Source organism: Equus caballus, chromosome 21 (genome assembly GCF_041296265.1).
Source record: "Equus caballus isolate H_3958 breed thoroughbred chromosome 21, TB-T2T, whole genome shotgun sequence".
Taxonomy (NCBI): domain Eukaryota; kingdom Metazoa; phylum Chordata; class Mammalia; order Perissodactyla; family Equidae; genus Equus; species Equus caballus.
The window spans coordinates 33,725,655-33,749,995 of NC_091704.1; the positions used below are offsets into that span (position 1 = coordinate 33,725,655).

The 24,341-nt window shown below is 40.4% G+C and overlaps 2 protein-coding genes across 8 annotated transcripts in view; one reads left to right on the forward strand and one right to left on the reverse strand.

Annotated features, from left to right (window-relative positions):
• Positions 1 to 1,128: 1,128 nt before the first annotated feature.
• Positions 1,129 to 15,368, forward strand: MOCS2 (molybdenum cofactor synthesis 2). 6 transcript variants are annotated; one of them, XM_070246826.1, is made up of 8 exons: positions 1,129 to 1,450; positions 2,832 to 4,922; positions 5,920 to 6,041; positions 7,185 to 7,329; positions 10,680 to 10,807; positions 11,408 to 11,558; positions 12,696 to 12,819; positions 14,780 to 15,368. In XM_070246826.1, the coding sequence occupies exons 4-8, from the start codon at positions 7,232 to 7,234 to the stop codon at positions 14,846 to 14,848; spliced, it is 570 nt and encodes a 189-aa protein (XP_070102927.1). In that variant the 5' UTR covers positions 1,129 to 1,450; positions 2,832 to 4,922; positions 5,920 to 6,041; positions 7,185 to 7,231; the 3' UTR covers positions 14,849 to 15,368. The 6 variants fall into 6 exon arrangements, with proteins under 6 accessions (XP_070102927.1, XP_070102928.1, XP_005604333.1 ...); XM_070246827.1 differs by lacking the exon at positions 1,129 to 1,450 and having other exon boundaries at positions 4,075 to 4,179; positions 4,580 to 4,922; XM_005604275.4 differs by lacking the exon at positions 1,129 to 1,450 and adding an exon at positions 7,050 to 7,094 and having other exon boundaries at positions 4,827 to 4,922.
• A 4,045-nt stretch (positions 15,369 to 19,413) lies between these two features.
• Positions 19,414 to 24,341, reverse strand: part of ITGA2 (integrin subunit alpha 2) — a 93,566-nt gene continuing 88,638 nt past the window's right edge. For both annotated transcript variants that reach the window (XM_070246825.1, XM_005604279.4), the window contains 2 exons: positions 23,780 to 23,896; positions 19,414 to 23,322 (listed from right to left, as the gene is read on the reverse strand). In XM_070246825.1, coding sequence (XP_070102926.1) covers positions 23,242 to 23,322; positions 23,780 to 23,896 — 198 coding nt within the window. In that variant the 3' untranslated portion in view covers positions 19,414 to 23,241. The remainder of the gene's footprint in view (positions 23,323 to 23,779; positions 23,897 to 24,341) is intronic.

Consider the following 24,341-nt stretch of genomic DNA (forward strand, 5'->3'; position numbering starts at 1 on the left):
TTATTTTGGAAAATTATCTTCGTTTATGACTTAAAATTCATGTCATGTTCCATTTGTTTAGATTCTTATTAGGGGACACAAACTATCTTTATGTCGTGTGTTCTTTATGCCCACACTATGTTTACAATGTTCTTTGCGATTGTTTAAACTCTTTCATTAAAATTTTTTTTAGAATATAAAATTTGGCTCCTGATTGCACTTACCACATTTTGAGCATTCAGTTGGCACTGTGGCTGTGCTATCAGGGAGCACAGTCATAGGACATTCCAATCATTGCAGAAAGTTCTACTGAACAGTGCCGCTCTATTCCAATAAGTGAGTCTCTGCTGCTTGTTGTATTTTTCCTCTTTCTTGTATATTTATTGTTTGGTTCTGTTAGTCTGCGATATTTCCTTACAGCCTTTATTTCTATTTTGTGGTTTTATCTTGTCCTTGAAGCCTTATACAAATTTGTGTCCTTATAAATTCTCTCATAGTGCAAAGCACTCTGGGGAATTTTCCCTTTGAGAGAGGTTTGCTTTCTACTATAACATATTTCTTCATCTATCATTTGCATACACATTTTTTCATATTAGTTTTATTTATTTAATTTTTGCTGAAATATATTTTTCTTATGTTTGTTTATATTTTGTTTTCCGTTAGTTTCTCATTTTACTGATACTTAACATGGAAAGATTTATCCAGACTTATTATGTTTATTATCATGTGGCTGAATTCTCCTTTACTCCATCTTTTTTTCCTCTCTTTATGCGTGATACTGCAAGGGTCAGCAAATATAGCCTCTGGGACAAACTGGCCCGTCTCCTATTCTTGTAAATCATTTTATTGAAACAGAGCAATATTGTCATATTTACAGATTGTCACCGGCTGCTTTCATGTTGCAATAGCGGAGTTGAATAGCTGTGATGGAGATCACATGGCTTGGTATGTCTAAATATTTACTGTCTGGCCCTTTAGAGAAAAAGTTTGTCAGGAAAGGAAAAATTATCTGTAGCCTGAGGGCACGGGGCGGGATGAGAATCGAGTGGAAGGAGATTTTTCTCAGCTGTGTGCATCCTCCATTGGCCAAACCAGGCTCTGTTCTCTCTTTTGCGGTTTTATTAAAGGTCTCAGGGCTGGGTTTACTTCATAATGCCTGGGGTATCCTCTTTGCATCCAGGGATAAACTTGGGCTTCAGGTCATCCTCAGCCTCTAGTAGGATTTGGGTCTCTGGAACTTTTGCTACTTTTAAGGAGAGGAAGCCTGGCTTGTGTTCTCATGCTGTTTTCAGGCATCAGTCACTTCTACTCCCAAATCGCGGACCACGGGTGAAAGGTGGGGCGGGCTGGCTGTCTTCTTGAGCACCTTTGAGATGAGGACGACTTTTCCTGGGCTGTCCCCCAAGGGTTCGTGACTCAGCCTCTTCCTGCGCCTGCAACTGCCTCAGATTGATTTTTTGTTTCTAAAGGGGTGAGTCTTCTATTTCTATAATTCTGCTTCACCAATTCCCCTTTGGTAAGACTTTTCAGCTTTTTGTTTTCCTCAGCTTTTCCTCTTAATGCTTCTGGAAAGTCAGTGTTGGGAGCATTCTAGAGCTCCCACACACACCATGCTCCTTAAAAGAGCTTTGTTCTCCATTGGCTAACAACCCTTGTGTGGTGTATTTTTCTCTGTGTGTATGTGTTTTTAAAAAACTATTTGTTGTGCATATCTTAGATTTTGTAGAAATTAAAATTTGAGATCTGGCTTTTCTCTGCTATCTGAAGCTGGAAGATTCTATATTGGTTTTAAAATATGGTCAGTGAAGACCCTATTTGTAAAAATCTCTTATATTTATTTTCTTTCCACTTGTAGGTGAAGGATTTGCAATTGGAATAACTAACCACAAGAGGGCACGTTCCTCTTGACTTTCATTTCTTTGAATAAACTAACAAGTATATATAGTTTTTGCTGGGTTTTATGTTTTTATTCAAAATTACCAACGGATAAAATTACACAAGAAGAATGTGATATTTTGTAAATAATTTCATTCAATCACAAAACCGAATCACCAATATTCTGTCCACCTGCAAGGCGTAAGGGTGTCTGCCAGGCTGTTTATTAGTAGATGCTATACTCTATGTCTTTACAAGCCATTTGTATAAAAAGGCACTTGAAATTCTGGGGGATCTCTTAAAATGTGTAATTCCAGATGAGTTTATGTTGAACTAGTCTTTCTAAAAATAACTATTGTGTCTCTATTTTTTAATGAGACTCAAATTCCACCAAAAATATGTTAAAGATATTAGCCAAATGTCTAAAGATCTCACACCACACAGTTCAAACTTCCTCAGAGATATTTTCACATTTCACAAATTCTGCTACACTTAATAATAAAGGGGTACATGTGGACTGATATTTGAAAATCAACATCCTCTATTTTTTAACATAGCATATGAATATAGGCCTCAACTTGCTTAAATAAAGTCAGTGAAGCTAAGTAACATTTTCTGAAGAGTTCCTGATCACGGGCCAAAATAAGTGACCAGATATCTAGGACTAGATATTATTTAATAGCTGAAAATGATGGCAGAAAGTAATTGGGCAAGATAAAGAATTTCTTATCTAACATAACTGAAAAGTCCACAGATAAGGTCTCACTGGCTTCCTTTTCAGACCTGTTTGTGCTCAGGCTCCTGAGAATGGCAGATGCAGAATCATGTCTTCAAAAGCGTGTGTTTGGGGGTGTGGCTTCCCACTGAATGTAGAATAAAATCCAAACTGGGTTTCAGGACCTCCCAGGATCTGTACAAGTTTGCCTTAATCTCCACGAATCATCTCACCGGGCTCTCTACCTTTCCTTACATTTCAGACCCGCTGGCCTCTCTTCTTTTCTCCAGATGCGCCGAGTCTTTTCCTACTGCAAAGCCTCTGTCCAGAATGCTCTTCCCCCAGCATCGCACAAGGCTGTCTCCTCTCACCCTTCAGGTCTCAGCTCAGGTCAGGCAATGTCATCCCCTCCTGACCCTAAGGAAGGTGCCCCCTGCTCCTCCACTATTCATTTCTTTCTTAGCACTCATCGCAAACTGTTCTTGTTTCTTACATATGGTCTGTCTTCCTAACCAGAAAGCAAGCTCCACAAGGCAAGGACCATATTTTTGTAGTTCACAGATCTATCCCGGGTGCTTAAATAGCAAGAAGCACTCAACAAATATTTATAGAATAGACAAATTACTTTAAAAAATCAAGCTAAAGAGAAATTTATAAAGAGGAAAGCAAAAGTATTTTTTAAATCATCCACAATTTCACTACCCAGATACAGTAACTGTTATCATTTGGTGAATGTTATTCTATCTCTTTTCTCTGAGTGTTAATGTTTCCCAGACATAATTCTTTTAAATGTAATTATACTATATATTGTTCTTCTTTTTTAGATATTTATTTTTAGTTGGATTTCACAACAAAATAACTGAAGTGAAGCTGAAGGAATTATAAATCATCAGATTATTATTTATTTACAAGATATAGTTGCCCCTAAAAGATCCTTCTAAAATGAAGAAACAAGATTATGAAAATATTAAGAGGCTTGAATCAATATTTTGTAACTACATGTTCCAATTTCGGGCAGTTTCTATTTGTTTTAATATTCTCATTACTCTTGATTGACTGGACTTTTGCCCAAGGAGTTTTTTTAAGGGCTCTCAGGTGCTGTATTTTTTCAGTTTTTCCAGGTTTAGGGGTTTCAGGCCTCAGCGTTCCTGAACACCAGCTTGCCTTATGTAATATTTTGGGTCATGCTTTTGTTCTCAGCCGGTTTTACATATTGCACACCACCATCCTCGGGCATTGGATGTTATGTACAAATCCAAGGCCACTGTCATCATTCCCTTGTTTTTCTACCTGGATGCAAATATCATTCTTTATCTTTGATGTTGACAACTTTACCAGAATATATGTTGGTCTTAGTCCTGGTCAATTTTTCCTGCCACCGGCTGTACTTGCTATCTTCAGCCTCATTTCCCGTTACTTCCTGGTTAAGCGGCACGCACAACTGTTTGTCCTTCTGTGACCTCTTTATCCTGCTTTATAGCTCTCTGGCTTGTCACAGGCTAGTCAAACTCCCTCATCCCTACCCTGACTCCGCCATTTGCTGCTACTCATTGCAGCAGATTTAGCTCCAGCATCGCCTCGCTGAAGACGTCCTCGAGCGCACTCCTCAGGTGACCAGCCCCTTTGCCCGTCCCACCCCATGAAATGGAACACGTATCCCTAGCATGACATTTGGTTCATTGAGTTACCATTAATGGGTTCTGACCGTCCCACATCCAGGACCATGAGCTCCGAGGGGCGCCTAGCTTATACCCACGTAACGACTCAAGTAATTTAAAAGAGTTCTTGTTGGTAAAAAGTTAGAAATGTTGGATGCATAGTATGCGGACAAATTACTGAGCAGCTAGTAAACAGGGAAAATGTAAATGTGAGACAGTTCGAATGCTCTGATAAGTTGAATGCTCTAAGTCTTTAAGGAACAGTAATCATAAACCAGATGGCAGGTAGATAAAAAGTTTCAAGGAGACGCCTACAGGAGAGCGAGTGGACAAGCAGAACTTCATAACGCAGGTGGCACGTGTCCAGGAGAGTCCGGTATCGGCTCTTCCCGCCCCTCGGCCTCTCCTCGGAGGAGATGGGCAGGCATCGGCAGCCCTCTTCCTGTCTACGGACACCTGTAGCTCACGCTCCCCGCCGCGACCCACCTGCGGGAGAAAACTGAGCTTTCAGCCCAGCTGTCCGCCGCGGACAGCCTGCAGACAGAGCAGTGGGGCGGAGCTGGTTCTGCGCATGCCCAGTGCGGGCGGAAGGAGCCATCAGGTTGCGCCTGCGCTCTCGGTCAGCCTGGCGCCGCCCCCTCCACGGCCGGGAGACCGGACCAGGGATCGCGAGCGGGATGGTGCCGCGGTGCCAGGTAAGGGTGGAGGTCCTTCCGGGCCGTGTCTGCCCTCGCCCCGTCCCTTCACAGACCCGGCGTTGCTCACCCGGACGCCCCCTACAGCCGCCCTGCCTGGCGCCTTCCGTCCGGGCCCGCGACCGCGACTGCTGTGGCCCTTCCGGGCTGCGGAGGCTTTGCTGCGGCCGCCCCCTGGGAGGTCGTGTGCACTCTGCGAACCCGTGGTGTCCGGGTGACGGCGTCGATCTTTGCTCCCTGCTTCTTTTGACAAAGACAAGTTTCCAGTTTTTCAAAAGAAATGCACTTAACTAGGAATTCTTGTGAAGAAGTGTGCTTCATCTGTGCGTTTGCAAACCCCTGATTATTTGTAAACCTCTATTTCATAGGGAATAATTTGCACTGAGTGACAGGTGGGTTATTTTGCTTGGTCACATCCTCTAGATACCAGGCTGACTGCATAGGTTCTTCTAGGAAATAGCAGTTTATCCTGTATTTCAGACCCACCTGCTTTCATAAATGTCAGTGTTTGTATGTTGCATAACTTAATCCTCAGCAGCTGGGTTCAGTGTAGCGTAGACTGGAATCGAAGGTCATATGATAACGGTGAAAGACGTGTCTTTCTCTTATTTGGTCATTTATTTTATTTGTGTAATTCATCTCTTGACTTAGACCTTTATTCGCTGCTTAAGTGTTTATAAAAGCTGCTATAAATTTTATGTCAAGACCGACTTAACTTCATGGTTTCTAAGAGGATATTGTTAGGATTTTAGTTGTGGCACACTTTCATTTGTAAAACTAAAAAGGATCCGGAAATTAGTCTGAATTGTGCTTAAAACATAAAAATATTTCAGAATTTGAACTTATAGATGTACTGACATTTTTATAAGCGATTTAATTTAACTTATAAAATTTGTCTTTGATGAAAGACATTTGGAAAAAAAAGAAAACCCAGCATGGACAGTCAGGAAAGAACTGTTGAGTTTTTGTTGTTAAAAGCATTTTCTCTCCTTTTCAGGTTGAAGTGTTGTATTTTGCAAAAAGTGCTGAAATAGCAGGAATTCGCTCAGAGACCATTTCTGTGCCACAAGAAATAAAAGCATTGCAGCTGTGGAATGAGATAGAAACACGACATCCTGGGTAGTTAAAAATTTGTAGAATGCATATGATTAATACTTTTTAATATTTAAAAATGTGTAAATGACCAAATGATAAAAGTAAAAAAAAAAGTTAATTTTGATTTCCATACTTAATGTCAGAAAGGGTCATTAGTTGTATTTTTCTGGAACTACTCCTAAAAACTTAAATTCTAGTATTTAAACATACACAATTCCTTAAGGAAGGTTAAAGATACTTTACTAAAAAAAGATACCAGTGAGCTGGAATACTGCCAAAGGACATGATTATATTTACTTTTATAATTTACAAAATACTGAAAATGTAGATTCTGCGTTTTATAATGTTAAGTGAAATTGGTACAAATTCTGTTAAAAATGTGTGCTTTAAACTTTTATATCCCGCCCCTTCTTTAGAGAACTGAAAATAGAAATTTCTAAGATTAAAAGTAAAGTGAAAGATAAACTTTAGCAGCTGCTGAATTAGAGTTTTTGCAATATTTGTTTCTGGTTCTTGAAAATCTATAATTTTACTGCTATTGTCCCTACTTCAAGTTTTTTTTGGAACAAAGTATAGTAGTGGCTTATTTGAGGTATTTCAGGAATAATAATAGTGTCACTTAAGTCTGAACAGATGTTTCACTTGGACGTCCTAATGCTGTGTGAAGGACACTGTTCCTTGATTTTCTGTCTTTCAAGTTGCTCTTAAAGTGCCCTGATAATAAATGAAATATAGTGGGGCCTCTGTCCCAGGTTTTGGGGAGAGCTTCTGGGGTAAACATAGTATACTTGTATACGTAGGTGGAAGGCTCTCGGGGAGCACGTGTTCTGATCAGGAAATTTTTCTTTTTCTTTTTTTTGACCTGGTCTGATTGTTGTCTTCAGTCTGGTGTTTTTTGTTTTTGGGGGGTTTTTTGGGCTTGTTTGTTTATTCCCCAAGGCGCACAACATCCAGTAAAGAGTTGTTAGCGGTTTACTGTGTTCTTTCTGGTGAATAAATATGTTCTTCAGTGGATATGTCTTTTCTCTGCAGAATGAGCTGGTTTAATTAGTAACTTTGCAGGTGATACTTCATAAGGTAATATTTATGTAACATTTTTGATTTCAGCACAGGAAATTTGAGGTCTAACACAGCACTGATACTTCTCATGTCCTTTTTTCCCTTCAGATTGGCTGATGTCAGAAATCAGGTGATATTTGCTGTTCGTCAGGAATATGTCGAGCTTGGAGATCAGCTCCTCTTGCTTCAATCAGGAGACGAAATTGCCATCATCCCCCCCATTAGCGGAGGGTAGTGCTTTTGAGCCACTTGGGTATGTGAGACATTTTAACCAGTCTTGGGGAGAAGGATCATGCAGAGGATAACTTGTATATGGTTTGCTGTAACTCTCTGTAGGTCTGTCTGCACCAACTCTTTTTTAAAGCAGCAACTCTGTTAGTACAGACAGACTTATAAATACCTACCGATCGTCTCTGCATCAATTCTGTTGTAAGCAGTTTATTGTCGGTTTCATATGTTCCTTTTATTCACTTAACATGGTTTATTGAGATTATAGTATGTATTAGGCACAGTGCTGGACACTGGAGTATTAATATCCCCTATCTTGCAGGAGGAAAACGGAAATGCAGAGAAGTTAGAAAACTTGTCTGTGATCACATAACTAATAAGGGACAGAGCCAACATCTGAACTCAGATTGTTGGACTCTCTGTGTACTTTTTCACAAGTATGCTTGCTAATACTGGCTAATAGCTCTCTTGGCACAGAGAAATGTAGAAAAATTATATAGCCAAAAAATAAAAATATCACTGTGCCTGAAAAGAAAGCTTGCTATTTTCCAGGTATTAAAAAACAGCTGTGTTATTATATCATATTATATTATATTATATTATTATTCTAGCTGTGTTGCAGGTGGCTGTGTGATGTTTCCATCTTTCCAAACAGTGTAGTCCGTATTTGAGTAGGATAATGTGTAAACATTTCTCAGTGTAGTCTGGAGAGACAGACAGAATGAGGCTTAATTTATTGTCAACTGAAGAATAATGTAGAAATAAGCAATCATCCCTACTTAAAAACTCTTGGTAAGTTAGGAATGAAAAAAAACTTTCTTAATTTGTTAGGGTTTTTCTCAAAAATCAAGAGTAAATATCATACTCAGTGGCACATCCTTGGTTTCCTTAAAGAAAGGAAAAAGCCAAGGATGCCTGTTGTTTTTTCCCCTATTCTCCTGGAGGGCAGTGCCCCAAAATGTGAAGAATATTGGAAAGCAAATTGTACAGCGTGTCAATAGAGATTGGATCTTTCTTAGTCCTACTGTTTGGAAATAATAGAAGAATTCCTTCTTAGGTACGTGTCTCAATTTTATTTGGTAACCGTGGTTGCCATATCACTACCATGATTTTTTTTTTTTTTTTTATTAATGTTATGATAGATTACAACCTTATGAGATTTCAGTTGTACATTTTTGTTAGTCATGTTGTGGGTACACCACTTCCCCCTCTGTGCCCTCCCCCCACCCCCCTTTTTCCCTGGTAACCACCGATCAGATCTCCTTATCAATATACTAATTTCCACCTATGAGTGGAGTCATATAGAGTTCGTCTTTCTCTGACTGGCTTGTTTCGCTTAACATAATACCCTCGAGGTCCATCCACGTTGTTGTGAATGGGCCAATTTTGTCTTTTTTTATGGCTGAGTAGTATTCCATTGTGTATATATACCACATCTTCTTTATCCAATCATCAGTTTCTGGGCATGTAGGCTGGTTCCACGTCTTGGCTATTGTAAATAATGCTGCGATGAACATAGGGGTGCACCGGACTCTTGAGATTTCTGATATCAGGTTCTTAGGATAGATACCCAGTAATGGGATGGTTGGGTCATAGGGTATTTCTATTTTTAACTTTTTGAGAAATCTCCATACTGTTTTCCATAGTGGCTGTACCAGTTTGCATTCCCACCAACAGTGTATGAGGGTTCCTTTTTCTCCACAACCTCTCCAACATTTGTCACTCTTGGTTTTGGATGTTTTTGCCAATCTAACGGGTGTAAGGTGATATCTTAGTGTAGTTTTGATTTGCATTTCCCTGATGATTAGCGATGATGAACATCTTTTCATGTTCACTACCATGATTTTAGAAAAATGCTATTTTTCGGAGTTTGGAATTTATTCAGAAAATAATGAGTTGCCATTAAAGGTGTGTGTGTGTGAGAGAGAGACAGTGATGATTAGAGCTGCTCTTCAAAAAGATTGGGAAGATTACTCAAAGCATTGTGTATTATTTGAGTGTGGTTGACAGGATTTGTAATATGTAATTTTAGAACCTATCTGTGTCCTTACAGAATCAAGTTGTGGGAATTCGCTGTGGTTTGGGGTTCATAGACCATGTTTGGGTTACCTATATGTTATTGCAAGAAAAAGATGGAAGAAGCTCAGGTGGCCTGTAGAGGAGGTGAAACATCTGAGAACCCAGTGGTGTATGGATAATGGTTCTTTTCTTATCGGTGGCTGGAAGGAGATAGGGAAAAGAACACTGGATTTGGTAAGATTCCTTGGTTGGAATCACCTTGAGTGAGTCCTTAACTCCTCTGAGCCTTCTTTCCTTCATCTTTCGATGTGGATGAAACCCCACAGCAGTTATGATTATATCCAGACTCTTCGTGGCCTGCAAGGTCCGACTTACCTGCCCAGCCTCAGCCCATCAGTTCTCTCCCCTGCCCCGTGGGCTCTGGCCTTCCTCTAGGTTCTGGAGCGACACACCATGCTTTTTTGTCCCAGAGCCTTGGCGTTTGCCATTCCTTCTGTCTCTGCCTGGGGGCCTGTTGCTCTGTTTCTTTACAGGGCTGCCTTATTATCTTTCAGGTCTCAACTTTGAATGTTACCTCTGTGAGAGGCCTTCTGAGACGCTCTTTTCTTAAATAGCCCATTTTCCCTTTCTCTGTCTCAGAACCCTGTTTATTTCCATAAGTTATCCCTGTTTGTAATTGCTGTTCATTGCTGTGTTTCTCCCATCCTAGTATAAGTGCCCTGAGGGCAGGAGCAGTGTCCTCTTTCCCCTCCTCTGTAGTTAGTGCCTGGTATTAGTGTCTGGCCCTCGGTGAGTACTGTGTGTAGTAAGTGCTTGCTGAGTGAAATGAAAAATGCATGGCAAAGGACTGCGCAACGCCTTGTGGACAGGCACGCAGCTATTTCCTTATTTCCTCACTTAGCTGGGGTTGTGCCTGGAATCCAGTGGAGTCACCATCACTTCCCTTCTTCCTCTCTCCTTTTTGGATAAAGAAAAAGGCAGTTCTAGGCGTGCTGCGTGGTAATTCGGTGGTTAGAGGTGGTGTGCTTGTGGATGAAGGTGTTGCGATCTGAACTACCCTGCGATGGGCGCTAAGAGTGGCGGTTCTAGAATTTGGGATAAACTGGCATGTGAAGTAGATGACGTTTTAAGTGATCATGTTCATGGTAAATTCAGTTTTATATCGTGCTTGATTCATAGCGATATTTATAAATATATGGGGTTTTGCTAAAATTTTACACTTACTTTTATCATTCAGATCAAATCATGCCTCCTAACACCTCTCATGTAGAAAATATATAAATTGAGACACAGCCTATAAGTTGGGTGTTTTGCCTCTTGTACCAGTGTTAAGGCTTATTAATATCTTATTTCTAGGAAAGATAAGAGTGAAGTTGAGGAGAAAGCTAAAGATATAATACAATTCACTGCTGAGAAACTCTCAGTAGATGAAGTCTCCCAGTTGGTGATTTCTCCGCTCTGTGGTGCAATATCCCTGTTTGTAGGTGAGTTGTTATTTTCACAGTTTCTGTTGACTGTGCAAGACAATGGAAATTAGCAAGTGTTTCTTTCCCATGTTGGTCCTTCATAGTCAGAGGATTTTAAGATACTAAGTAATAAACCAAGATTACCCATGATAGTGGGTAGAAATTTTTTTAGTTCTTGTTTTGTTTTAGTAACCTTCAAATTAACCTATGTTAAAGGCATTTTTAGAAATAGGCTAAAAGTCACTATTAGGAGAGAGAATTCTGTATTTTCTAAATATTGAGGGAAAAAAATGGTGATGGTAATAACTTAATGATAATCCTGAGAACATAATGTTTTTCTTTTAAGTATCAAATGCTGTTAGTTAGAAAAGGAAGTTATCCTGGTTTGTTGTGTGAGTGTTTTCAGTGAGCTTGCCTAATCAGTGTCATTTTATTTCCGTATCTTTGTTATAATTATGTTTTGTTTTTCTAGTCAAGTTTTCGTTTTTAGATGTCAAAGTGATTTTTAGATAAATTGATATGCTGCTTGTCTATTCAAAAATCATCCTTTTTTGTTATATTATTGTGCTATTTTTATTGTAAGGAGAAATCTTATTTTAATTGCAATTTTTTTTTTAGGGACTACAAGAAATAACTTTGAAGGGAAAAAAGTCATTAGCTTAGAATATGAAGCATATCTACCGATGGCAGAAAATGAAGTCAGAAAAATTTGTAGTGACATTAGACAGAAATGGCCCGTCAGACACATTGCAGTGTTCCACAGACTTGGGTATGACTTCCTTTATCAATTTAGAAGTTACATATAGTTGTTTTCTGCCTTTGTACTAATTCTGATTCTGGAATCTTTCATAGGAATCTTGTATTACCATGAGAGGAAGGTTTGTGTATTATTCTGGCGGACACTAGAGATGCCTCCCCAGTGGTTGTTAGGTTGTAACATTTGGAGAGTGCCTAGTGCTGTAGCAAAGTCCAATGTGCCAAGACTCTTAGGCCCTGCGCCCAACAGCCTGTGCTAATGTGTGCCAAAGTCCTTGAGGCCTTTGAAGAATTGTTTTGTATTTTGGACTCTGTTTATATGACAGTCTGTTAAGAGATTTTTTTTTTTTTGGCAGAAGATTTAGCCCTGAGCTAACATCTACCGCCAATCGTCCTCTTTTTGCTGAGGAATATTGGCCCTGAGCTAAGATCCATGCCCATCTTCCTCTATTTTACATGTGGGACACTGCCACAGTGTGGCTTGATAAGCAGTTTTTAGATCCACACCCAGGATCCAAACTTGCGAACCCTGGGCTGCCGAAGTGGAGTGCGTGAACTTAACCACTATGCCACCCTGCCAGCCCCAAGAGATTTGTTTTTCTATAAATGACTTTGAAGATCATTAAATTAGTTGCCTTTTTGTGCCATTAAGAAGCGTAGAGTTCTGAGCTTTAAAAAAGAACCCAGCAATTGAGGCTGCATCTCTCATATTCTCTTAGTTATGGTTTTGTTATTAATAACCATAATTTTATTAATAAACTATTAATAATGTTATCAATCCTATTAGTATTGATTGCTATTTAATATTTTAAATTCTACGTTATACTCATCATTTGGTAACTTTATCTCCAGGCCTTGCCTGGCTCTGTGCCTTGTTGGTTTGAATGAGATGTTTGTTGAATCAGTGAAAGGACCCTTTCTTCCTGGTGCACACCAGACAGGTGTGGTGGATAGATGCCAACAAATCAGCCACAACCTCAGCATCCCCTTTGCTGAATGCAACTGGGGTGCATTACTGTTTTCTAACTAAACTGGATGTTTAAGTAAAACAGAACTGGATGGTTTAAGAATTTTTTTTCGTCTGTCTTGTTGATTCTTTAACACACAGATTCAGAGGAGATGGTAAATTTCTTTCTTCATTTTGTTAAAGCTTAGTTCCAGTGTCAGAAGCAAGCGTAATCATTGCTGTGTCCTCAGCCCACAGGGCTGCATCCTTGGAGGCTGTGAGCTATGCCATTGATGCTCTGAAAGCCAGGGTGCCCATATGGAAAAAGGTAAGTGAAGGAGATACCTAATTTTGCCATCTGGTCTTGATTTCTTCCAGGAATTTTTAAAGGCTAAGGAATAAGAGTACATACAGAGTTTGTATTCATGGGCCTCTCCTGACTTTATAGAATCTTGTTTTCTTTATCTGTGAAATAGAGTGTTTATGTAATATCTCCTTTCCAAGGTTTTTGAAGCATGAAAAGCACATGCCCCACGAATGCGTGGCATAGAGTAGGCTTCAACAAGTGGTAACAAGTAGAATTCCTAGTCTAGACTATTCCAGTAGTTCATATATGCAGTCGTTTCTCTTGGATTAGAATTCCCTTGGCTTAAGGGTCTTTCCTTTGGAGAGTGAGAATATGCATGGCTATTTAGGCAGTGGCTACAATAGAGATTCCTTAAGGCAAAGAGCCTTCTCCTAGAGCTTTTTGAGAAAAAGAAAAAGGGTGGGGTGTTGCCTCCTCAGAGAAAATGCATAGTGAGTGAATTTAAAAACATAATAGGAAATTCTAGCTTGTTTTCTGTCAATATGTTAAACCCATCAATAAAAGCTAACAATTCTCTGGTTAAATAGAGCATTCTGAAGGGATGGAAAGGCCCAACTCCTTAATTTCCCCCCCACCACACACCCCCACCCCATGTAGTAACATCACAGTGGGATTGTTCTGAACTCTCAAACATGTAATTACTCTTAAGAGTCTAGAATCACCCACAGCATTGTGGCTGGTCGCAAAGCTGAGGAATGAATTAACCGTCTAGTAGGTCAGAAGGCCAGAGCAGAGGACCAGACAGCGAGTCCTTCCTAGGAGCCCGCTGCCCCAGTCACTTGTAGAGATGAGCAAATTGGACTCTGAACCAGGGCATGTGAAATTGAGTGACCATATTTTCTGAATAAAAACGGAAGCTTCTTGTAATAAGGGGAAACTTTGGGCCAGGATATGTGAAAGGAAACTGTCTTAGTGACATTCAGATATATATGGCAGCTTGCTGTGAACAAGGCCGCCGTGATTTCGATAGACCACGAGGCAGCCCCCTGAAGAGGGAGCCGTAGGAAGAGCATTCCACAATGAGTTGTGAGCCTGGGTGGCAGGGGTGGCTCTCTTCACCAGGAAGGAAAGAATGGACAGCCAGCTGACAGGAAGTCAATGAGAGGGTAGGCCCCCAAAATAAGGGAGCAGGCAGGAGTTGGCCATACTCTCATTTTTATGCTTTGAGGACTAGCTGGGCTTTCTATTTCCTTTTCTGTTCTGAAGAGGACTGGAAGGTGTACCGGTGTAGAGGACAATTGAATTTGGATTCCTAGCCCTCAGGAATAGAATCTGACTAGAGAGGGAGAAGAGAAAGTGATATGTTCTTATTCTCCGTCTTTCCAAAAATTTGCAGTCTGGTTCCAGTCCCAGCCTGTGCTTCGAGGTCTTCTGTGAGAGAGGCAGGGCCGGGCGGGTAGATAGGGCACGTCCTGACAGAGCAGTTGTCACCAGAGCACAGCGCAAACCTGTTTAAGAACTGCTGCGGTGGGCACTTCACAGCTAATGGAAATATCCCTTCCGCCTTTGGAAAAGCATATTTAGAAATGTCGAGGAGTCGGTGTGTTTAGAAAGAAAAAAATGTTTAAAACTAAAAACTTTCCATCTTCTCTACCTAACCTTGCCTGGGCTGTCTCCTGTCATGGTCCTAAAAGGAATTAATTATTTATTCCGTTCTGTGGTTGCACCTTATCTTGTTAAGGCTTACTGTCTGTTGTTTCTCCTACTGGATTGGGAGTCCTTAAGTGTAGGGAACGTGTTTACTCGTTTTTCTGCTCTCAGTGCTTTATTAAGAGCAATACAATGCTGCCAGTGTTTATTGGATTGTTAAAAGAGGAGCAGATTTAAATAGTTGTGATATTCATTTGCCTGATTTATTCAAATATATTTGCATTTATTAAAATGCTGTGTTTTGAATACCTGCTATGCTTCTGTTTTTTAGGAACTGTATGAAGAATCATCATCATCTTGGAAAAGAAATAAAGAATGCTTTTGGGCAACCAATGATTAAATCACAGTTTTTTAGAGCACTAACATTTAAATGTGTTAAACTTTGATCTTTGATCACATTTTGGTTTTTCTTCTCCGAAAGTGAAGATAGTTTATTGAAGCACAATCTCTTATGTTCCACCTGTGGGACAAAAGGGAGAAAAAAGCAAAATAAATGGGTGTTTAGAATGAGGACCTACGCAGAAACTACAGGTGGAGGAAGAGCTTTAGAGAAGAAATGGAAGAATAATTTAAATGTGAGCAAGGATGCCTTTGGTAGACACATTATTCCATGACTACGTTCTAATTGTAACTCGACATACTGAAGTGTGGCCCCTTCTTGCTGACTTTGTCTCAAAGAGAGCCTGCCCCCCCATCCCCTGCCCCCACATCCAGCGATGTCATAGTTATCAGGGATGCATTATGGGAATGTTGGTAGAACTGGAATGTATAAAAAATCATTAGAAGCCAGTTTTGATTTGATGTATTTTTAGAATTTATATATTTTTAAAAATAAATATACTATTAAGAAAAGTTTAAAAGCAGTATTTTTCTGTTTTTTAAATTCAGTGATAATACCTAAAATATTTCATAATATGGAGATTTCTAGTATTTCAGAAGCTATAATCATACCATAACACTTACTGTATTTTATTAGTTATTAGTATTGCATCAGTATACAAATCAGCATAAAATTGTGGCAAAACCAGGCAAACTAACTAGCAACAAAGGTGCTTTGTACTATAATGTTAGTTGATACTTAAAATCTGATCCACAACCAGTTAAAAAGGAAAATGAAATGGTGGTTTGTTAAAGCATTTTCAGATAGTTCTCTTTATTCAACATTATCATTAGTGAAGTCATTAATAAACAGTGAAGTTTTCTGCAAGATCTTTATACTAATGGCCCAATTTTTGCTTGGCCAATATACTATCTTGGTGGATCTGAGTATATAAGTTCCATATAGCTTTAAAATTTTTTTTTTTTGAGGAAGATTAGCCTTGAGCTGACATTTGCCACCAATCCTCCTCTTTTTGCTGAGGAAGACTGGCCCTGAGCTAACATCCATGCCCATCTTCCTCTACTTTATGTGTGGGACGCCTACCACAGCATGGCTTGCCAAGCAGTGCCATGTCTGCACCTGGGATCCAAACCGGTGAACCCTGGGCTGCCAAAGCGGAACGTCTGAACTTAACCACTGCACCACCAGGCCCGCCCCATGTAGCTCTTAAAGTAATAAAAAGTTGACGTGGGCAATTGATATCACAAAATTTGCATTATGCATATTGGAAACAGACTGTAGTTTCAGACGCTTAGGTTGATTTTTGTTTTTGTTGGTAATAGTCGTTACATCTAGTGAAGCGTTTTTTACATAAGGAATTCATTCAAGAAATATTGAATGCCTATTCTGCCAGGCACCCACCCGGTGGTCCTTATCTGCCAGCCTTACATACCGTGGGGAAAAGTGCATTCTGTCTTTGCCTGGGAATTACAGCACAGCCTCATTGATGTGAGGAATCTCCTGGTAACTTGGTGCTTACTCCTTCACCTGTGCAGAGAGATTGGGCTGGAAGTATCCTGGGAAGGCAGACAAACCCTCCACCTAGCACTCTTACGGAGAAGGGCTTGCCTGTCTGGTCTTGTCCTTACCCTCTCTCAATTCAATGCTGCCTCCTCCCTTCCACCAGACTTTAGCCTGCCCCCATTTGAGAACGGGCTGGCAGTTGGACAGAGGCAGGTGCGTTCTGTCTGAAAGCACATTATCATGGGGTTACTGGCCCACCATAGATATTCCTAGGATTTTGTACCTGTGTTGTTAATATGACGTACATTGCCATATATGAGGTATATGTGGATTTCAGGATTTTTCTACTCAAATATTTCTTTAGAGGATCTTTATTGATGGTATATTTTTAAAGAACATAAAATATCCTGTAACCATGTTTTGAAAGAATCATGCCTTCGTTAAGTAGGCTGTATTCTAAGTCTGGAATGCAGACTTATGCTTTGATGTCTCCAATACGGAGGTGAGGAGTTGATCTGGGGCATGCTGAAGTCGGGATGGAACGTCCCTGAAAATTTTGGGTTCATTGCACTGGACTTAAAATGGAGTTGATCCTCTCTTTCTTAGGAGTGGCTGACTTGGTTGGTGGCTGAGATACTAAGGGGCTAGCATCACTTACTTGGCTACTCAAGTGATTAGAAGAGTAACCTAAAAAAAAATTCAGCCTTTAAGCAGATGAGCTGCAAGGTTTCAAAGTCACTTTGGAACTGTGGCTTTGTATGAGAGCTAGGTAAGTTCACTCAAGAAGTAGGAAATTCAAATTACTTAATCTTTCAAGTATTTTTCAACGGGTAGCAAAATGAGAGCAATTTTGTCTTATTTGAAAATAACAGTGAATGGTCAGTGAATGAAGTATTTTGTGACTTCTGTGAATATTTTGGTCCTTTGGCTATGATGTTAGAGCCACAATATATTTTCAGTATGTTGGGAGAAATAGTGGTTAAGAAGCCAGTGGTTGAGTCTTGACCTCAGGTCACTGAATGAACCTATTGGAGAATTAGAAAACGATTCCTGGGTACCTCTTGAGTCCGCCACTTCTTCCTTATTCGCCTGCTACACCTGTCGTCCAGCCACCACTCCGCTTCTCTTGGACTGTTGCTGTGGCCTTGACAGTGTCCCTGCAGCCGCTCTTCTGTCTCTCGTCATCCTGCTCAGAACCTTCTGATAGCTGATGACATCTTAGAACCCCGGAGTCCTCACCACGGCCTACTGCCTGCGTGATTGGCTCTTGCCTGCCTCCTCACCTCCTCTCTTGCTCTAGGCTCCCTGCTTTGCTGTGGCTGCTATGTGGCAGGTTTATTCTGGTTTAGGGCTCTTACCTGTCCCTCCCTCCAGAATGCTCTGCCTCCAGATAGTCCCATAATCTGCTTCCTCACTTTATTTCAGTCCGTGATGAAATGTTACCTCCTCAGGGAGCCTTCTCTGACTATCCTATTTAAGACTGGAATCCTGTTCCCTTACTTTCGCTTTATATTTTGTTGAGGTACTTACTGCCGCCTGATGTACAGCATCTGTTAGTTTATCTTCGTCACAAGACCATGAACTTCTGGAGGTGAGAGACTTTTGTCTCTGTCACCGCACTGTCTAACCAGCCCGTGCACTCAGAAGTGCTCAAAAGTGCTGTTGGTATTAAGTATTGTGCCCGAAATGAAACACACCTGACGTGTAGTTGTAGCGCTTACGGATGCGTAAAAGTATCTGGCTAATGGAGTGGGTAGGTCCTCTGCTCCCTTCCCCACTCCCCTCCTATGACATCTCGCATAGCGACTGAGCATCAAGCATCTTAAAGACCTCTCTTAAGGCGGTTCACGATTTGTGTGGTGTAGTTAGATAGACCACCCAGCAGAGGGCAGTAGAGCCGGGGTTATAGTAAGAGCGACTTGAGGCTTCGATTTTTAGTCTGTTACTTTTATTTTGCACAGAAACAAAAAGTTCAGTTTAGGTTTACAGCCATTTTCTTTAAAGTAAGTTAGGTTGGAGTGGTCCTTAGATGAAAATTAGTCCCTGATTTTGAATAAGATGATTTCCAATCTTTAGTTGGTATCTTAGTTTAAAATATTAAAGGCCTATGATAAAATGAGGGAGGAGTCTTTTAAAATGTTTGTAGTTTTTAAAAGGTGATAAGTAAAAGGATTGCTTTTAAAAAAAGTGAATAAGTATAAAATTATTTTCCAATTTGTGACTAGTTGTTAGCTTTAACATAGGCGTTTAGCAGCACTTCCTAACCTGCTCTGTGAAAAAATAAAAACTAACGTTCTTTTTCTCCAAAGGTGTATTTTCACGTACAGTGCGTGCCGCACATACTTACTGGTGGTGGTTCTGCAGTAAGCTGCCTATGACTGTTCCCTGGGACGGAGATGGGCAGGGAGAGAGCCCCACGTGGGCGTGGGAGACGTCTGTGCACCTACCACACAACTTTGCGTTGATGTGCCACCTATACTGATGGCCAGTCCGTGAGCCCAATGTGTTATCTTGTCTTACCATTTCAGCATGTTCATTTCAGTATATTTAATCCTCAAAATAAAAATATTTAAACCCTCCTGCTTACTACTAAAATTTTTTTAAAAAGCAACTCTGCAGATGGACTGCTTCTGCATGTTGCCACATTTTGGCTGACGTCTACTTTCTCCCAAGCACACGTTTTATTCAAGAGAGAAGCTGGGCTTTAGAGAGGTGCCTCTCAAACATTAATGTAGCATGAACCATCTGGGATCTTGTTAAACTTCCGATTTGAATTCAGTAGGTCTGGGTGGCACCTGAGATCTGCATCCAGGCTCCAGGTGATGCAACGCTGCCTGTCTGTGGACCACTTTGTGAGGAGCAAGCCTTCACACCTGGTCCCTAAACTAGGAAGGCAAGTTAGGCTTCCTACAAAACATCCTATGGTCACTGCTAGGAATGTAAGAGCTCGAGACGTCCTCACTTTTCTTATATTGAGTCTTGAATGTGTTCTGAAGCACATTGAGTGTGTAAGATACAGTGAAACGCGTAAGCTGTACAATTCAAAATTCAAAGTAAATAGCTTTAGTTTCAGAATGGTTTTAATGATATCCAGTAACGTGGTATGACAAGAGTGGTTTACAATTAAATACTTTTCTGTTTGATTCTCCGACTTTAATATGAGAAAAGCTCTTAAGTAATTTATGTTGATTACTACTCCAATCTGATTTTTGTTTTTCAGAAATCAAGTGAATTGTGCAACTTTATGTACAGACATGCATACATTCGTTTTTATATCTTCGACTGAGAGAAAAAAGACAAAAACCAGTTAATCAAACAAAGCAATATACATATCACATCTTAACAAAAATTTATACATTATGTATGAAGGAAAACGTCCAAGACAATTTGTCTTTAAAAAATATACAGTTCTAACAGTTGTGCAATATATATACACACATATATACACATTCATATTTTGACTTTATGTGCCAAAATAAATCAGGTACATATGAAACCCTCTTTTTATATTTACATAATGGCTACATTTTCATTCTTTAAAGTTCAAAGAAGTAGTTAACATTATTATTTATTTCAAACTTTACTCTTATGTTTACCTTTTACTTCTAAATATTTAGTCTTTCATAAATTGATTAAAATGAGTATGTATTAACATACATGAAGGGCATAGTCCTAAAAAGTTGTGCATACAGTTATTTTCTGTGTGCAAATTGAAATGTTAAAGATGGACCAGAGGTCTCAGTCTGAGGAATCTTGCTTTCTGTTTAATGTCTTAATTTATAAGATTTTCATATATTAAGTTATAGCTGTATATCAGAATAGATAAATACATTATAAAATTACACCTTTTATAATAATTTTTCATACAATCACTTGTGTGATTATGATAATTGGTTTTAGTTTTCTTTTCACAGTTAACAGATAACTTTTACTATTTTATAAAAATAACACCGCCAGCTAGAAAAAAGTTCTGTCCAGTTAGGAATTCTCATTTGCTGCTAAACGAATGATGCACAATTTCAAATCTCAATGCAGTTTCTTCACAAACTATTTCACTGTGTTATTTCCTAAGGCTGGTGCGGCAGCCATGCGTGAAGCAGCTCAGTTTTTATCACATTCTGCAGATCTACCATTTATGAAATGGAAACTTTAAGATGGCATCATGTAAGCCCCATACTCTACTTTTAAAACAAAAGTATGGCTTAATAGGAATACGTAACTTTTGTTCAAACAATTCTTTTTCCTTTAATTTCCTGGATAATTACCTTTGCTTAAAAGTGCTTGAGAATTTCTCCTCCCCAGCGCCTCTGCCTCACCCTGTGATCTGATCACGGTGTGACGGGTGTGGCCTATTGAGGCCACCCACTTTTAGTGCACAGTTCTTAGTCGAGGTGACTTTCCCTCCTAGGAGGCGTCATACAATGTCTGGAGACATTTTTTGATTGTCATGACTTGGGGGAGGGGGTGTTCCTAGCATCTGGATGGGAGAGGCCAAGGATGCTGCTAAACGTCCTTCAAGGCACAGGACAGTCCCCATAAGAAAGAATTACCTGCCCCAAATGTCAATAGTGCCAAGGTTGAAAAACCCCGTCCTAGTGTCATAAACGGTGCAGACACAAGGGGCTAATGTTTTAGTGTCTAGTAATCCAGCTACTTCGTGGAGACAGTGCCGTCAAGGCAGGTTACCTAGACCAAGGCTCGTCACGCCCTTAAGCTCACTGTGTGTACGAGACCTCAGTTTAGTGCTTGTCTAAGGAAGGTGAGGCAGAGTAAAATAAAAGGATGACGTGCTATAATCTGTCATATAACACACTGAAGAATGAGTATGTATATACATATATACAGCAGTTACATGGTTTGTTAAATATTCTCTATCAACTTAGCGACTAGGTTCTCCTCCACATTGTTTAAATAAAATTTTTATTGGAAAGAAACAGTGAATCCATACAGTTGTTATAAGAATTGAGCTCTAGCACATCTAACTAGAGAATATCGTGCTATAAACCCGACATTTTTTGATTAATTGTTTTTTTCTTCCTTGTTTGTCTTGTCAAATACAAAATAAATCATTAAACAGTGCAGATAGCTCTGGACTGCCACAGCAGGGGCGAGGCCAGGAGGCCGTCAAGGCCAGATGCACATGGGCAAATACCTGATTTCCTCTGACTTCAAATTCTTGGAGGATTGTCTTGTATTATAAGAAATCCAGATTGCAGACCTTTAAAGCTAAAAGCGTCGCTGCTGAGCACCAACCCAGTCTTCCCATTCGATCATGAGGACACTGAAGTTTCTAGAGGTCAGTGACTTGTCTGAAGCTTTGGTTAGGCAGTTTCTGACATCAAATAGCCCCCACTGTCTTTGCCTGTGCCCTTTTCCTCCCAGTCCCTCCTAGAGAATATGTGGGCTCAGAAAAAGAGAAAAGAAGGTCCCAAAGTGGAAATGGGTGGTGTTCCTCAAGGTGGGCCATTTACATCATAAAGACTGGGGCGCTTGTTAAAACCAGGTTCCCGGGCTTCATCTCAACCCCACCAAATCAGACTCTTGGGATTTGGGGCCTAAACATCTACTTTGTGAACAAACTTGCCCAGGTGAAAGTCATTCTTCTGGAAGTTTCAGTCCTCCAGAAACAGAGGAGCATAGAGGGTGCGCCTGTTAATTTGGTTTCCAATGCTGTTATAACTTCTCAAATTCCTGAGATGATGTTTTCCTTTGCCTTGTTTACACTGCCTGAAATCCCAACAATTAGAAATTCACTCAAGCTTATTTTTCTTACTTGTTTAGCAACAAATGAAAAGAGTTCCCTGAAGTGAAGGGGATTATACAGTAATTCATGCAAATATGTAAGTTAAACAGGTGACTTCTCCTCACACCCGGTATCGAGCAGCTGCCCAGAGGGAATGGGGGATTAGGACGAGGAGTGAAGGAAGGTGGATAACCCCGGAGTAGTGGATGGGAAGGCAGGCTCCAACGGGCTTCTAGAACATGGGGGCACCAGCAGGTGGGAGAGCGGTTCAGTACAGAAGGAGGAAGGATGCCAACAAAATTACTCATCTTTCAAAAATTCACTAGATCCCTGTCAGCCCACCAGTCAAGTTGGCCAGCTGTGCAGCCTAAAAGAGAAAGGGAACTTCCAACTTCCTCTGGCACAGGCTGGGCCTCCAGTGGACAGGGTTGTACCGTAAATGTGGTTACAGATTTTAAACAAAATTTTGTGCTTTGGCCTCTAAACTATTTCCTACCCCCCCACCCTAAAATCGAAACGTCCTCCACAGGAAGCACATTCTAGGCTCCTACCAGTTAGTCAAGCAAGAAAGGGATTCTGAGGAGGTGGCTGTGGGCTGACAACAGCACATTTTACCTCGTTTATAAACAAAATTATCACAATATCATCTCTGTGGCAACTTTGGATGCACAGCCTCACTTGAAGGCCTATGTTGTCTTTTTCCCCATCTCAACACCAGTATCCAAGCTAATTACATATCTATACCACAAGTGGACTACTTCCACTTATGTTGTTGCTATTTAAAAACCATTTTAAATGATTGCTTTTTTCCCCCAACACTGAGAAAGGTTATATTTTTAAGACTTGTCACATTTGGAAGCATTTCACGTTTCTGACACAATGTACGGTACGTTGCAATGTAAACTCTGGACCAGCCAGTGTAAAGATCACTTTTCCCCCATATAAGTCTTTTCCCCTTTCTTCTCCTAGCCCTCACCCCCCACATCCCATTTCTTCTTTCCAAACCGACCTGCAGTTTTCCTAAAATATCAGGCTGGTTTACGTATTATAATAAAATGCTGGGATTTTAAAAAAATCCTTTCATGCAAATTGCAAACCCAGGCCGAGATGCTGTCAATTTGCACCACAGTGAGAATTGCCGGGAGGTTCAGCTGTTGAGTTCTGTGGTCTCGTCAATCTCCTCTGGGTTTTTGGCCATTTTTTCATATTTTCTTTTGAAGAAGCCGAGCTGTAAGATGATGATGTAAAGATGTTACCACCTATAGCTTATTTTGGAGGGGCCCCTTTCCCTAACGCACCTCTGGGAGTCGCTGAAGCTCTGGAGACAGTAGCTTGCAGACTACTGACCTGGCGTCAGCCCCTCAGTGAGGAAATTAATACCCAGAGAGTTCAGCTGAATTGCATTAAGTTAAATTTTTCAGGGTCTACTCTTTGCAGCTGAATAAAACATTCAGGGGTCTGGATAAAAGAAAGGTTGAAAAGAAGGACAGGAACCAAGACCAAAGAGATACAGTCCTTATGGATTGTTTTCAAAGACATCAGTGAGAATTTGCAAATGAACTTGAATTTCCTGTTCTCATGATGGCGGGAGGCACCATATAAAACTTAAGGGTGCTGTTTGATAAGGAAATTCAAGACAGACGTCTTTGGAAGCCCTGTATTATAAAATAAGAAACTTTTCTTACCTTCCATAAAATTGCAACCAGAGCTAATAGCAAAAGGATTCCAGCAATTACACTTCCCACTATAACTCCGGTTGGTACTTCGGCTTTCTCATGGGGCTTCATGATGGTGATGGGAATCTGTAAACGTACATACACAATTGAGTTAACTTATTTTAGCACTGAAAAAAAGAGATGGCCTAGTCAAATTCTCTAATTTCATAAATGATGGTCTAGAAAGGTGGTGTGACTTGCTCAGGATCACATTCCACAGTTAAACATTGTGCAGGGGCCGCCCTGTGGCCAAGTGTTTAAGTTCACGTGCTCTGCTTCGGCGGCCCAGGGTTTTGCTGGTTCAGATCCTGGGTGCAGACCTAGCCCTGCTCAGCAGGCCACGCTGAGGCGGCATCCCACATGCCACAACCAGAAGGACTACAACTACAACATACAACTATGTACCGGGGGGCTTTGGGGAGAAGAAGAAGAAAAAAAAAAGATTGGCAACAGATGTTAGCTCAGAGCCAATCTTTAAAAAAAAAAAAATAGTGCAGTACAATTTCTAGAGAAAATGCTCCTGCAAAGTCCA

Coding starts and splice junctions, on each gene's coding strand:
- MOCS2 (XM_070246826.1), top strand. CDS start 7,232: ATGTCGAGCTTGGAGATCAGCTCCTCTTGCTTCAATCAGGAGACGAAA. Junction 7,330..10,679: donor AGTGCTTTTGAGCCACTTGG/GTATGTGAGACA, acceptor TCTTATTTCTAG/GAAAGATAAGAGTGAAGTTG. Junction 12,820..14,779: donor GGGTGCCCATATGGAAAAAG/GTAAGTGAAGGA, acceptor TCTGTTTTTTAG/GAACTGTATGAAGAATCATC.